At 39.1% G+C, this 15,675-nt stretch overlaps 1 protein-coding gene across 1 annotated transcript in view; it reads left to right on the top strand.

Moving 5' to 3' along the window:
- Positions 1-1,576: 1,576 nt before the first annotated feature.
- The window catches only part of b4galt5 (beta-1,4-galactosyltransferase 5), a 38,407-nt gene continuing 24,308 nt past the window's right edge, over positions 1,577-15,675 (top strand). The window contains exon 1 of the mRNA XM_042491548.2: positions 1,577-2,121. Coding sequence (XP_042347482.2) covers positions 2,016-2,121 — 106 coding nt within the window. The 5' untranslated portion in view covers positions 1,577-2,015. The remainder of the gene's footprint in view (positions 2,122-15,675) is intronic.

The following is a 15,675-nucleotide window of genomic DNA, read 5'->3' as shown; positions in this document are numbered from 1 at the left end:
GATGCAAATTGAGATGAGTATATATAAAGAAATAAATAAATGACAATAAAGAAAAAATGGTGGCAATGTGTAAATATAGGCCTACTACAAGATCTTAAACATTCACTCAAAGTCGATGACCAGATAAAAGATTTCAATTATAGGACCTCTACCTTAGTCACATAATCACATTGCTTAAAATGCCATATGCAATATTCCTATTGGAGTTACAGCTAATGCAAGCACATACAATATCCCTGACATATATCCTTTAAATGCTATAAATATAATAAAAAAAATGTTGCCCCCCTCCAGCCTCACCCCCCTGAAAACATAAAGGTAGGGGGGGACTTTTATCTTGACAAAAATTTAAAACATTTACACCACTAATTGATGCAGAAAGACACAATTTGGTGCATAACAATTAGTATACGCAGATATATGGGGTGTACCCACCTCTTTTTTCGGGCTGTTTACAGTATATCTACCTATCAGCCCAAAAGCCATTCAAATACAAGGCTATATAGACAAGTAAACCCACATCCTAACTGGTAACCTACCCATCTACTGAGTAGTACACACATCTCATCAATGACCACTAGACTGCAGCAATTATGCTCTGAATTTTCTGATGGAGGACACCTAAACCCCCCATTTCATGTGTCCTCCCAATGTTCAAAAAAAACCCTACACCCTTGCATATAAGAATCATCAACAAACCATTGTTTATGCAAGGAAAATTGAATGAGCATTAAGCTATTCTACAGAAATGCCCTGAATTCAGATTAGTGGGCCATATGATAGCAATTGCAATAATACGAATTCCATAAAAACAAATACTAGCAGCAATGGCTGTCAAAAGCTATAAATGTCAATAAAGACAGTGAAAAGGATAAAAAAAAAAATAATGGCAAACAGATGTGCCAATCGTGAAAAATACAACAGCAAAAACAGTAAAATGTTGAAAAAAATAGGCTATCATGTCTGTGAATTAAGCAAAGCAGGAACACCACACACTAAAAATATTACAAAGCATAGCCTACACTTAAAATGATTGACTGACACATATCTAATTTCAACCATAACTTGTTTATTTCGTGCAAAAAACCCTAAAAGTTAATTTATTAAGTTTAACTCTGTTATGAGTAGCTATGTTCCAGTGATAAAAAAAAATCCAGTGAGCATCTGTGATGACCAAAACAGTTTCAACAAAAGTGGACTTTATGACCTTAATGATGATGTCATGGTAGTTTTATAGCACTCTCCATACTCTTTTGAGTTTATACATTAAACAAATAGGATCCATTCCACTTACATTCTGCTTCAGAGAAAAACAGAAGATAAATGAGGAGTAAACAGATAAACTGATGCTTTAATTAATCATGAATCAGATCCTATATCATGTGAATCTTATTATCATAAGCTGACTAAATAGCTTATGATCATACCATATGCCATTACGCTGTAACGACGTCGCAGCGGTTGTCAGAATGTTACATTTCATCGATTTTCGGTCGCCGGGTTACGTTGTTAACGTTGTGGGCACGTACTTGTTTTGCTGGGTACCGTTAACGCCCACTTTAGGTACTGCTCATTTTGCGGAGCGGTAGCTCCATTCATAGGGCTAGCAGGCAGGCAGGCAAGGCGCAGGAGCGGCCAAACACCATCACCGACGTAGTGTGTGAGCCAAAGGATGGTCTCTCACTGAAAAACACCAGGCCAGGTTGAACTGCGCTATCATTGTCAGCCGTTTCGACGTCGGGCAACTAATACCGAAACCATACCGTCAGGAATGGAATTTGAATGTCTTGATTGAATACTGGAGAGGTCCTCTCCTGCGCTCTCGACCTGCCGCGGAAATACACTGACTTCCTAGTCGCCTGGCTCTTCATCGCTGCCGCAGACCTACCACTCCGCTCGGCTCATTTAACCCAGGCTGTCCGCGGACCACTGGTTCTGGCATCTGGACACATCGGAACTGATCTATCGACTGAAGATACGGAAACGTGCCTGTGCGTGCTTTTGCTGCCTGTATAATGCCGACACATTTGCGGTTTCGGAGAAGGTCATTCCTTGGGCTTTTATTTCTTTTTTCACTGTCCACCTCCGCATTGTATTTCATCTACTCCGCCCCCGGAATCGGTAAGTAAAAAAAAAACAAACAAAAAACAACTGATGGTATTATTTTAAATACTCAAACGTTAGGATGAAGTGATGGGTGTTTGGCAGTTAGGTCATGTGTGACAGCTCGGCTGTGGGGAGTGTGGACAAGCGGAGGGGCCATGCGCCTCTGCTTAGCCTTGATCTCGCCCAATCGATGATGAGACTTAGCTGAATGCTGGAACTCAATCCTATAATATCCATGTACCTGACCATGATAATAATAGTGCTACTGAGGAGCATCATGGCTACCATAATCATGCTGATGTTAGTAAGGCCTAGCAGCTATGATTATAACGCTTATAGTAACCACTGGGGCAAAATATCGTATTTTGGCTTTGATTTTGGGGTCATTGACATTCATCAAATAGTCATATGGTCATATGTATTGCACAATACAAGTCTTAACAAGTCTTAGATTAGTTTGTTTTTCACATGCAAAACATACATCCGAAATAGTAAAAGCGCAAAAGAAATGTGATGGAGAAGTGCAAACAACCCTCAATGGGCTTGATCAAGGTACTCTCCAGTGTGTATGCCAAGACATAATAAGGAAAATATTACAAAGATGGGAAAAAAGAGAAAGATATGATGAAATGTACCTTCGTATATACAAATTCAAAATATTGAAATTATGGACAGCAGATAATCCATAGTGTAACATTGAGGAGATAAAAACACACCTTAAGCAGATAGTCCATAACATGAGGGTTAAAAAAATTAAACTAATATCCAGATTTTCCATCAGTATAACATTAAGGAGGTTAAATCAAACCTCAACAGCTAACTGGACAGTTTACACCCATAAGGATAACATTAGAGAGATAAAAACAACCCTTTAACAGCTTTCCTATATTGTGTAGGTGGTGATTTTAATATTTGAGATGGCAAAGCCTTCCATATCACTGAACCTCTATAGACTGATAACTGCAACTAAGATATTCAACAGATAGGAGTCCTGAGTTTAGATTTTTTTGAAGTAGAATGATTATAAAGATGATTATTGCAATAATGGAGTTTCCAAAAAAGGGGGGAAGCGTGCACCATGTCTGACTGTTATTTGGCTGGGACAAAGGTCACATTATGAGTCATGGATTCAAAGGCCTAAATAACATTTGTGAAGTCAACCTGAGATCACTGACAAACAAATAACTCCTGACATCATTTGCTGTCTGTAAGTCACATGCAGTTGTGTACTATCACATGTCCTGAATCCATGTTATTAATTCATTAATGTCTTGCATCATCCCCTTCCTTCTCTCTTTCCTGTATCACTCTGTCTCTTTCATTGAATGTGTGCATGCACATGTGTATCACCTCCAGTCTTCTCGAGTATCTGCCGTCTCACCCATCTTTTCTTGGAGGCATGCCAGCTGAGGGCATGGTCCACTCTTCCTATCACCCACAGCTATTTATGCTCTCTCTTTTGGTCATTATCACCCATGTGATGCTCAAAAATCAGTAACTTTATTGTAGCTTAAGAACAGGCATGGCTTATCTTGATGCATTGCACTTATTGTAAAATTGGGACTTTCACCTGACTCTGTCCTTGACTCTGTGCCAACCAGATCTGTGAAAGCTTTCCACAGATTGGTTGTAAAAACACTGATGAATGTGTAAATGAGCGACAATAACATGCTATGTTCTTCAATTGTGGGGCAAATTCACAAGTTCACAAGGTGCAGTTAAAGTTGGCCCCTGGGAACTTTTTCCTATTTACTGCTTAAGCCACTGTTGGTTGGATATCCTGTTGTGCTTGCGGAACAGGCATGCTGGGCAAGGTTGGGTTTCCTTGAGACATTGTTATGCAGTATCTGCTTTGTTTAAAACAATCCACAACATGACATTAATCATCTGTCTGAGCCATACAATAGACCAGTGTTTAAGTTTACACAAGAGGTAAAAAAATGAATTTCCAACACATTTACAATCAATAGGACAGACTTTTATCCGTCAAAAATGAGTCATTATTGGACGGGAAGTGACTGCATGAGTTAAACAGTAATAATGACATACACATGTTCCTAAAACTCATACAGAGAGCCAGTCCTTCTTACTCATCAAAATGGCTATTGACCCATTCACGCGTTTTACCTGCTGTGGACAACTTAATCAATAATTGAATCAATTCTCATGTTGAGGACACATTACTGACAGGAATAGTATGCCCAAGTCCCAATAACATAGAGCAATGATTCCTCTAAATGTGAAACAAATTAACCAATAAATCATTGAGCAACCAGGATAAAAATAATCCCTCATTCACTCGTTCACTATTTTTCCAGCTCAAGTATTGATGGTGTCTGGTAACGGAGAGCTGTTTTTGGCAGCGTCCATCCTCCTGGGTGTTGACTATTGTAGGGCTGTAATGGCCACGTGGTTTACTGGGGGTTAGTTCAGAAACAGAATAAGGACCAGCAGCACCAGTCCATTAATTATAGATGGTAACCAGGAGCAAGGCGGCTTCTGCTGCTGTTACTAAAAGCTACAGTTTAGTCTTTTACACTTGAGGTGCTGGGCAGAGCTCAAGCGGCAGGCCCGAACAGGAAAATCAGGTGGGGGATGGGAGAATGGTGTTTAAAAATAGTACTTCCAGTTTTTTGATATGAGATGGTATGATTTACTCATTGGAAGTGATACTGATGCATAGGCATTAGCTGAGGTTTCAGGTCATCTGGTCAGAGATGCACTAGTGTGCCACAGCTTGTCAGACAGAGACAAACAGCAGCAACTGTGGCCTGTTACAGAAACATTTTGAACCGCAGCACAGCATTAGCAATTGATTTAACTATCCACAACAAAATATATTATCTTTAGTGTAGAACCTCCTCTTGTGTCTCCTGGTATCGTGAACCTATTGAAAAAAGAAAATCATTGCATGATTCATAGAGGTGTTAGGGCTAAATCAATCATCAGACACCCAAGATGCTGTATTCTGTTGTGGGTAGGGTTCCACAATATTGGATTTTTTACTGATATCCGATATGCCGATATATAACAACTAATTTTGGCCATGAGCGATACTGATATCGATAAACCACCTAATGTTAGTGATCAAGTCTCTTCTGTATAGTTTTATTGTGACGGCCCACCAGCAGATGGAGACATAAAATAGAGTGCTTTACTGTGTATGTAATATTCATTGTGCAAACAAAAAAAATGCTTCAACTTAAGGTTGATGTTTTCTACATGTTCACTTTTTCAGTAAAATTAAATGAATAAAAATGTTGATTTGTGATATCGGCAGAAACCAGCATGTTGGCAGATACCAATGACATGCTGATATTATTGTGCATCCCGAGTTGTGGGTACTGAGTTGGTGCAACTCCATTTGTTGGCTACTCTGAATTTTGCAAAGGCAACAGTTAGAACAGTCTGGTAAGTTCACAAAAAAAAACACATCACTTCACGGTTATGCAGCCTTTAAAACCAGGAAAAGGCAACACTAACAATAGTTTAAAATCTAAAATGATATCCAGTGTCATATCAAACAATTGATGTAATATTGATCAATTGTCCAGCCCTGCTATACTGTACAGTAGCTCCATTAATATCCCAGCAAAAGTGTCCATGAATGATCATTACAGTTTTCTCTATTGCCAGTATTTCAGCATAGAATGTTTAGTGAAGTAGATATCAAGAATATCTCAATAGGCATCTCTTATACGGAAAGACTTTACAACCTGTCTCATCAAATGGGGAGCTCTGGCCACAAATGTGTTAGAGATTTCATTGTATGATGGCAGCAAGAGATTATGAGGAAACACTGCAAAGAATTAGCAGAATAATTCAGAGTAAAAAAAGAATCAGAAAGATGGAAAAGGGCAAGAGGAGGGAGAAGGATGAAAGAGATAAGCCTAGCGTCTCTTCTTCTGCTGGTTTACACATCGGGGAACCCATCCAGAACACCTGAACAGGGCTTCCTATGATACCCAGGTGGCTTCAGAGCAGAATGCCCCAATTTCATGGTTTAGTCCATTTCCTTCTCTCTCTCTCTCTCTCTCTCTCTCTCTCTCTCTCTCTCTCTCTCTCTCTCTATCGTTCCCTCCCTGTCTGCCTTCGTCTCTCGCTCGGTTTCTCTGTCTCCATGTACTCATATGCACTGACACCCCAGCCTCTATGTTGCCCCCGAGCATGGATGCTGACTGATGCAGGCAGGGGATGCAGGGCACAGCTGGGCCTGATTGCAGCAGTTTATTTAATTAAAACATGAGAGAATCCCACTGGAGCGAGAGCTAGGGAAGACACAGGCTCTATTTATAGGTTTGAACACAGATGCACACACACACACACACACACACACACACACACACACACACACACACACACACCTACATCTCCACATCCGGTGAGAGCAAGGAAGACAAGAAGCCAGGTGCTTCCCTTTGTCTCTGGAGACGAGGCTCATCTTCTCACCTGAATGGCTATGTGTATGGGTGTGTATGTGTAATGCTCTTGTATATCTATCTGTAATATTGTATATATGTCTTAAGTGTGCACCAGGCATATTTCTAGGTGTGGCTTACTGGCAGTCAGTACCGTCTGACAGGTTGCTTCACAGTGTGAGGCAATGCAGATGAATAGTTAGTAAGAATTTTAGAGATCCACCGAGGTTTTGAAGTAGCCGCAGAGTATCATGCATAGTTTGGCAAACCATACAAAGGCGATGCAATGATAAGCAGTCTCCACCTCAACATGACAAGTAACAACAAAACATTTTGCTATCAGCATTATTAACATTTTTGTGTTTAGCGAGTATACATCTGGTTTTGAAGCGACCTTACGTCACCTTTGTAGCCCATTTCTACTTTACTGTCAGCTACACATGCCTCAACCACCTGTCATTCTTTCCTTGCAACTATCGCAAGTGCAGAGACTGCCAGTAAGTGCATGTCTCAGAGGCAAATGATAGCCAAAGACTTTAGAAGTAAACACACCTCCTGCTCTTACAAGCAAGTCATAATTACATAACCTGCAGGTGTCATGTCTTCAAGTTGGTCTGCTTCATCAGCAAGTATTACACTATGAGTTCCTAATGATAAGCATACTCTCTGCTGCCCTGTTATTTTCAGGCTTTTGAGAATATGCCCACCATTGTTAATATAGAATGATAAGCCCAGTATGAATTATGTTGTGTTTGGAGTATGTTACCATGAAACGAATATCACAAGATATAAAAATGCTTATAAAAATGTATTGTATACTTCAGTAATGAATGAAATTGCTTACCTAAAAAAGCTACCAGAGAAACCCATGTGAACCTCAGCCTGTCACAGCTTACTATAACAATATTGTTTTCAACTATATCTGCAGTATATTTCTTTTGTTTAAAACTGATGAAATACGCTCAGTGAAAACTAATAAACTTGAGTGTGGATCAGGGATGGGACAAATGATTTACATCGCTGTATATCTTGATAAAGTCTCCTGCAAGACACAACAACACTGGCACTAGTAAAGCATTCTGTCGGAATAATGAGGCAGAGGTTTGTTCTCCCTTTGCTGAGGACATTTTAGCTTTAGACCTGTTGTGCTTTCTGGTAGTTCAGCCGATGAATTCTTGTTGCTCCTGTGCTTAAATTTTGTGCTATACAGTCTGATAATTGCATGCTCTCTCGCTCTTCCTACCTTAAGGGATTAATCTGTGGAGAACAGCACCAGGGCTATGTTTTTTATTTAAGCTTGTGTCCTGTTATCACTGTCATGGCAGAGATATCAGTTCTGTGCTATCACACTCTCAGTCCTAATGGCACTGTATTTTCCCCTCAGTGCTACTAGGCATGCTGGTCTCTGCCCAGTGTTTTCCCAGAGTAGTTTTTTACATTTCCGCTGGTCACACCCACCAAGCTGTGTGTTAGTCTGCACATACATGATTGTCTATCCACTTTCATGTCTGTTTGTTTGTTCAGCCACTTCCTGTGAAGCTGACTTTCCAATGTTACAATGAGTGGCTGCCTTTCCCCAGGAACATTTGAATCCTAATTTGGGTAAAAACTGGCGCTTGAGGTGGAGAGGTATTGAAGAAGGAAGGAGCTTGTCAAGATCAGAGAGATAATGTTATGTTGCTGTGCAGTTTGGTGCTTTGCATACATTAGAAGGAACTGAAAAAGTCCACATGTAGCTTGTCTTAGTTATGTTTATCGTGTTTTTGTGACAGCAGTGTTTTGACGCTTACCTGTTACCCTGGCAGACTTAATGTGGGTAAATCATTAACTTTATTGAAGAATTTGACATGTTTGTGACCTTACTATACATAGGCCTTGTAGATGGATTTGGTAAATCTGCACTTTCTGATGAATGAATAATGTTTGATCTTTTTTACACCACTGGTCAGATCAAAACTCTCAGCAAGCAAGTTTAAGTGCCTCTCCTATGTCTCATAAACTTTATAGGCTGTAAAATTTATAGCATTGTCTGGGGTAACCATAGTGCTCTGAACTGGCCAGACTGACACAAATCTGCTGTGGTAATGGTGGTCACTATGCTTGTACAATGCACTTTCTAGGGGGTGTGTTTGTACATTGCGAATTCCAAAAAACTCGGGACTCTGTGTAAAACATAAATAAAAAGTGAATACAATGATTTGCAAATCATTTTTACCTATTGAAAACAGTATAAAGACAAGATTTTTAATGATCATATTGATAAACTTTGTTGTTTTTTGTAAAATATACACTTATTCTGGATTTGATGCTTGCAATGTGTTCAAAAAAGTTGCAATGGGGGACACAAAAAGTTGAAATCTCAAATATACTTCTTTGGAACCTTACACAGGTTAATTGATAACAGATTATTATAAGTATTATTTATAAGTGTGAGGGGGGCATCCTTGAAAGGCTTAGTTGTTCACAAGCAAGGATGGTCATTTTGTGGAAAAACTGCGTGGGCAAACACTCCAGCATTTTAAGGACAACATCTCTCAATTACAAGGAATTAAGGGATTTCACCATTTACATATTATGGTATATAAGGGGCACAGCTGAAAAACAACACTGAAAGGCAGTGACCTTTGACATTTCAGACTACATTGCATTAAAAACTGACTTGATTTTGTAAAGCATACTAATACATGGGCTCAACAATTTTTGGTAAACACAATTTGTCGCTGCATTTACAAATGCAAGTTAAACTCTACCATGCAAAGTGAAAGCTGTATATCAACTACATCCAGAAACACGGCTGACTTCTCTGGACCTGAACTTATCAGAAGTGTGCTGTGGTCTGATAAGTCCATATTTCAAATTGTTTTTCAAATTATGGATGTTGTGCCCTCAACGTTAAAGAGGAAAAGGACCATCCAGACTGTTACCAGCGTTAAGATCAAAAGTCAGCATCTGTGATGGTATGGAGGTGTGTTAGTGGTCATGGTATCATGACTAACTTGCACATCTGTTAAGGCACCATGAATGCTGAAAGGCCCAAACTGGTTTTCTCTTTTAAGGATGCCCCTCTTATTCCAAGACGACAAGATGATGATGGACAACATTATGGGGTATTACAACAGTTTGGCTTCACACGTAAAACAGTTCGAGTAGTAGACTGAAGTGTCTGCAGTCCAGACCTATCTTGCACTGAAAATGTGTGGCACATTATGTAGCACAGAATACAGCAATGGACGCCCTGGACTGTTGAGCAACCAAAGCCATATCTTAAGTATGAATGCGAAGAATTTCACTTTTAAAATATCAATATTTAGTGCCCTCAGTTACTTATTGGGGATTATTAAAAGAAAAGTGTTTATGTTAAATGTCTAAACATTTGAAATGTGTTACAAGCATCAAATTCAGAATAAGTTTATGTTTCACAAAAAACAATAAAAATTATAATTTTTGAGCATCAAATATCTTGTATTCAGTTAAATAGGTCAAAAAGGATTTATAAACCATTAATTTCTGTTTTTATTTACTTTTAAACTACATCCCAACAAATGGACACAGTAGGTGTAGGAAAGAACATGCTGGCAATAGTTATGCCCTTGTGTGCTTAGTGTATCTGTTTCTGTGCTGATGCCACACTTGTAGTAATGCAGTAGAGCTTCTCTGGCACTCTTAAAGCCATCCATCTCTGGTCTCCACTGTAATGCTACCCTCACCCCACCTCCCACCCTCCTTCTACTACTTAATTGATCCATCCATTTAGCTCAATGCAGCCAGCCTCTTAAGGCTAATTTCCAGAGGCTAGGGAAAGCCGGGGTGAAATATTAACTTGGTGCCAAGCTTCCTCAGATAGATTCTCTTGTGAATAAACAAGCATGCTTCACTGTTATAAATTTTGCAGCTTCACTGTTTAACTTCTGTAATGCCATTTAAAAATCTCCAGTTTATTAAAAGTGAATATAAAACTGTACAAGCTCAGCATGAAAGGGAAACATTGGGAGCTGGATACACAGCGGTTCAATCACTGAAATTCCTCCGGCTGGAACACTTAAGGTCTGGTGTTTGACATTTTCACTGCAGTTGCCATGGTTCCCCGAGGGCTTGTTCCCATCCAGGACTGACTCCTTTTTATCGCACGGCAACCACAGAAACATGCCATCTGTGTTCCCATGATGATTGGGGTGACAACAAATCCCCAAGGATACAGTCATTACAGTCATTGGGGACAGAGCCACGGACTGTCTTTTTGTCTGGGACATCTGTACACTGTAAAGGAGACCCTTCAGTAAAAGTCATTACGACTAGTATAAATAACTTCAAACAATGTCAGATCTGTCTAGCTCTTTACTGCTGTCAAGTCAGAACAACACTTCCCCCATTATTTAAATAAACACATCAAAATTGTTATTTTTACTTCCGTCTAGACTTTTTGCACTCAAATCTGCCTGCTGTGATCGTCTGCTGCATTCCTGTGTTGTAAATGTCTGCACACAGTCCAAGGACATGTGACTCTAAATACTCTATTAACAAAGGAATTTAGTTAAACATCAATAGAGTGGGAGTTCATTGCACCTTGTGAGTCAGTCAGAGGCAAAAGCAATCCTCTTAAAGCCTTTCATTGACCGTGTGATACCCTGGCGGCTATTCCCTGTTACACACACACACACACACACACACACACACACACACACACACACACACACTGTACACTCCAAATATGGTTTACTAGAATATGCAGGAACACTGAGCGTCACCCTGAAAAAAACCCAGATTACATAACTGTTTTGATTGTTAGGCTGTAAAGTCTAAAACATTCCTTTTCCTATGATTGCAGAAGACAGGGGATACTAAGTCCTTGCTTTGATCTGTTTACCTAGTTTATAGGGGGAGTCACCTTATCCAATATTTTCAAGACAATTCAGTTTATATTTGTGGATTTTAATGATTGTGTCATAGCCAATAGCAGGAAACAAGAGATTAGTCCAACCTAAAACATGCTATGCAAAGATCTGTCAAGGATGAATTTTAAATAGATGGTTCAAACTTTTTGAGGCTGAGGCATTTTAATATTTTCCTGGGGGCTGTATCACAAAGCCAGTTCAAAAGAGCCAGGCTCTCTTTGACTGACCAAGACTTTAGGATTTGTCGAGCCAGCTCAGAGATAACAGGTACTATGAAGATGGTTATCAGCTGTCTCTGTTAACCCAGGCTTTCTGCTATAGGCTACCTGCGCATTCTCATAAAATAAACGCATCATTTGACAGTAAAAAAATGATCGACTATGTACCGCCTACCTTAGCCTTTGAAGAATATTTGCACAGTAAGTATTACAGTAAGAAGCAACATTGTTGCTTCAATTAAGGCATGAGAGGAACGCTGGTAGAAAATGACTTAAGATGTGAATACACAAGTTAATTTGGCCTATTGATTTTATCACTCTGATAATGTGACAGCTGCACATCCTGTTGCTCTGAAACTTTAAACTTGCTGCAGCGCATTTCAACATTATTATCCAGAACTATATTTAGGTCAGACACTGTCCCATAAATGGTAACCTCATCCTTAATATATATATATAAATAATAAATAGCGTTAATGTTTAAGGCTATCTGTGGGTTTATGGAGGGCTCCTTTTAAAGTAAGAGCGGACAAATGGACCAGAAAACTCTACAGACACATTTAGTAGTTTACTTCAGTAGTAGAGCAAGAACAACCAATAGTCTTGCTTAGATTTTCTGCATCAGTGATAACCTGTAGGTTGTTGTGTAAAGTTAAAAAAAAAGAAAAGAAAAAAAACCCACGATGCTATGCATATCATAAGCTCTACTGTAACTGCATGGCTCCATATAGAGGAATTTATGCACTGTTATGGCTCAACAAGTATAGTAATAATAGTTTTCTCTCAGCTGAGAATCTCTATTGCTTCTATACTGACACTGATTATAGAGTGACGCTACTCAAAGTAGCTGTGAAAGGATCTTTTCAGCTGATTTTAACCCAAAATTTGGAACATAACCTGCTTCCAACCAGGTTAGGCTTGCTGCATGAGTTACCATGGCGAGCTATCCAGGTTAAAAGAGAGTCAACTTCACTGGCTTTAGAGTCAACATACTGTACCTCGCTAAGCCACTGATATTGCTTCATGGTACAGCCATGTTCATGATGAATGGATTTGTGTTTGATCACCTTCACAAATGGTTACTGAAGTAAGCCAAAGACAAATTCTATAAACTTGTGTGAGGTGAGTTGGCAAGTTACACCCAGCTTTGTTTTTTATATACACATTTAAATACTAGCTATTGATTTAATTGATCTGGCCTTTCCCTTCAATGGCACAGCCACTCCTGTATGGAAAATTCTAGACATTGTGTACATTGTGATCTATTTTACATGCAGTTATATAAGGTCAGCACAGCACTGTGTTTGATCAAGGTGTTTTGAATGGTTTCTCATTGTATAGTTTGAAAAGTCAACCATAGAAATTCTGTATCTGTTAAATGTTCTTATATAGGCCTGTTTTACAAATAGTACAGCTCTAAGTTGATCCACGTCCCCTCTCAGTTTAATTTATGCTGGGAGACACAGAATGTAAGTCATCCCTTACTTACTGAACTAACAATGTAAAAAAATAACATAATAACAAAGTGGAGGCTCATAGCATCACATGGTTCTCTTTTAAGTAAACCTGAGATTTACAGCATTACCATACTTCACTCAGTCTAACATTGATTGCTGTGTGTTTACCTACCCAGCATCATGAATGTTGATGTAGCCCTTTTATTGTAGCCTACAAATCTTTCTTTGCAGACTGGTGAAAAAGAGAAAAACCTGTTGTTTTCTCTGTATGTTTTAAAGGGGACCAATTTCTTTTATTTTCAGGTTCATAATTGTATTTTGGTTTTCTACCAGAACATACTGACATGCTTTAATGTTCCAAAACACTTTATTTTCTCTTATACTGTCCATGCTTGAACAGCTGTATTAACCTTCTGACTGAGACGCTTTATTTAAGCACATGTCTTCGTAAGCCCCCATCGAGAAAAAGCCCAGTCTGCTCTCATTGCTCAGTATTTTTGGGTCATCTGTATGGATAACTGCGCACCATTATTGCAGCCGAGGGAAAGACTATATAGGAGAATAGCTGCACTTTCTACCATGAGATATCACCAATAAAAGCTTCACAACTGTACACATTGCAGCAGGAATGTGACCTGAAATCGCAGAGGAATTCATAACGTGAGCAACCAAGATTGGTATTTTTCTTAGTGTATTTGCAGCCAAGAAATGACTATAACGGAGTATAACTGCACTTACTAACATAAAAAACATCACCAGTAAACTTAAATCTTAACAAACAGCATGTTCCATCAGGAATATCATCCAAAATCAAAAGAGACATTTACAGCATCAGCATACCAGGATTACTTGTTTCCCTAGTGTTAGCATGTAGCTACATGTAGCAGTTTATTTGCAGCTGGGGAATGACTGTAAAGGGGCATAGCTGCACTTTCTACAGTGAAAATTACCAATCAAGGCACCTAAACTGAAATCTTTACAACTGGGCATACTCCAGCAAGAATATGATCTAAAATTGAGGGACATTAGCAACATCGGCCAACCAAAATAGCATGTTTAACTGATGTTAGCACGTAGCTACGTGTAGCAATGTAGGCTATGTAATGTAAACATTTGTTGCATGGAGCAGTTGACCATATAAAGAAATTTGTCTTTAGCTGACGTTTGCTTGACTCAAAAGTTGAAGAAAATGTTGGAAACCATATTAAGAATAATCTGTAGCCTGAGACTTTTGCTCACCAGCATTACTTTACCATACATATACCTCATTATTTGAAACCTAGGCCACGTTAAATATGAACATCAGACATTGCAACATTATATACACAATAGAAAACACGGAAAAGCATTCAAGGTCCCCTCAAATCTCTAACCGCAACTGTAGTTTTATACAGATTATAAACTTCTTCAATTTTGTGTTTATTGTATTTTTACAGCTTCCCTCATTCTAAGTTCCTGTTTCTGTTAGATACAGTAAATGCAATTGGAGTTTCAGTAGAATGACATAGCAAACAAAGAGGTGATCCTAACACACATAGTAACCCTAGTCTTCCGTCTTATGCTGTTGTCTGTAAGATGACCCACGTCCAACAATATGGATATTTGACCACAGACAGATGGTGAAGCTGGGAGGTGAGGGCGGCTGGAGGTGTACCACTGTTTAGATGGAGAGCCAGAGGCAGACTGAAGGCCTTGTGTTGAGACACTAATCATTTATGTAACCTAATCATCCTGAGGAGAATCCCAGTCTTTGTTGACCTGGTCTGGGCCTCCCTTTGTTGTTGAGACTGTTACCGTGGTTACTTTGGTCATGTGTTATGAGGGCAGTCAAACTGTAACTTGTAATGAGCTGGTGTAAAGCAGGGATGATGCCAGTGAAGCATAATCCAAACACAAATGTTGCTAACAATAATGATGATGGTTGATGTGCTGTCGGTGGTAGGATAATGGTTGTGATGACTGCACCTGTTTCTAAAGTTTGCACACAATAAGCATTTGATGAAAGCTTGTATACTCTGTCTAAACTTTACTTCTGGACAGGCACCTGTAGTTTTCCATTAAGACTTCATACTCTTTTGAATGCCTATAATAATTTGCATAATAATATATTCCTTGAGGAACACATTTTAGATACGCTTATTTAAGGATGTGTGTCTTTGCTGACCCCGTGCAAACCACCCATGTACAACCTTTAAAAGTACTGATTCACAGATCACATTTGTGCTGCTTTGTGCCAGACACTGTATTTACAAGGGGTGGTAAATATATTATCCTGCTAATCCTTACTAAATTAATCCCTTTGCTACAGTGACTCAAATGTCATTGTTTTCCAAAGACTCAATGATGCTGGAATAGATTAATGCACATTTTTATCTGCAATTGTTTCTTTGTGAATACCCCTGCTGCCTTCTCTGTGAATCCTGGGATTCACAGAGAAGGCAGGCAAAAAAAAAAAGAAACCTGATCAAACAGATGTTTGGGTCTATGTTTATTGGTTGAGTTAGCTTGGAGAGCATGGAAGAAGACAATAGTGAAAAATTTGCACTGGAATTTTCACAATGCTTGTTGGTTATTGCTAACATAC

This window comes from Plectropomus leopardus, chromosome 9, assembly GCF_026936395.1.
Source record: "Plectropomus leopardus strain MGB_pleo_1.0 chromosome 9, ASM2693639v1, whole genome shotgun sequence".
NCBI classification, from domain to species: domain Eukaryota; kingdom Metazoa; phylum Chordata; class Actinopteri; order Perciformes; family Serranidae; genus Plectropomus; species Plectropomus leopardus.
Note: the sequence above shows the minus strand (reverse complement) of the source record. Positions and strands in the feature narration are given on the sequence as shown.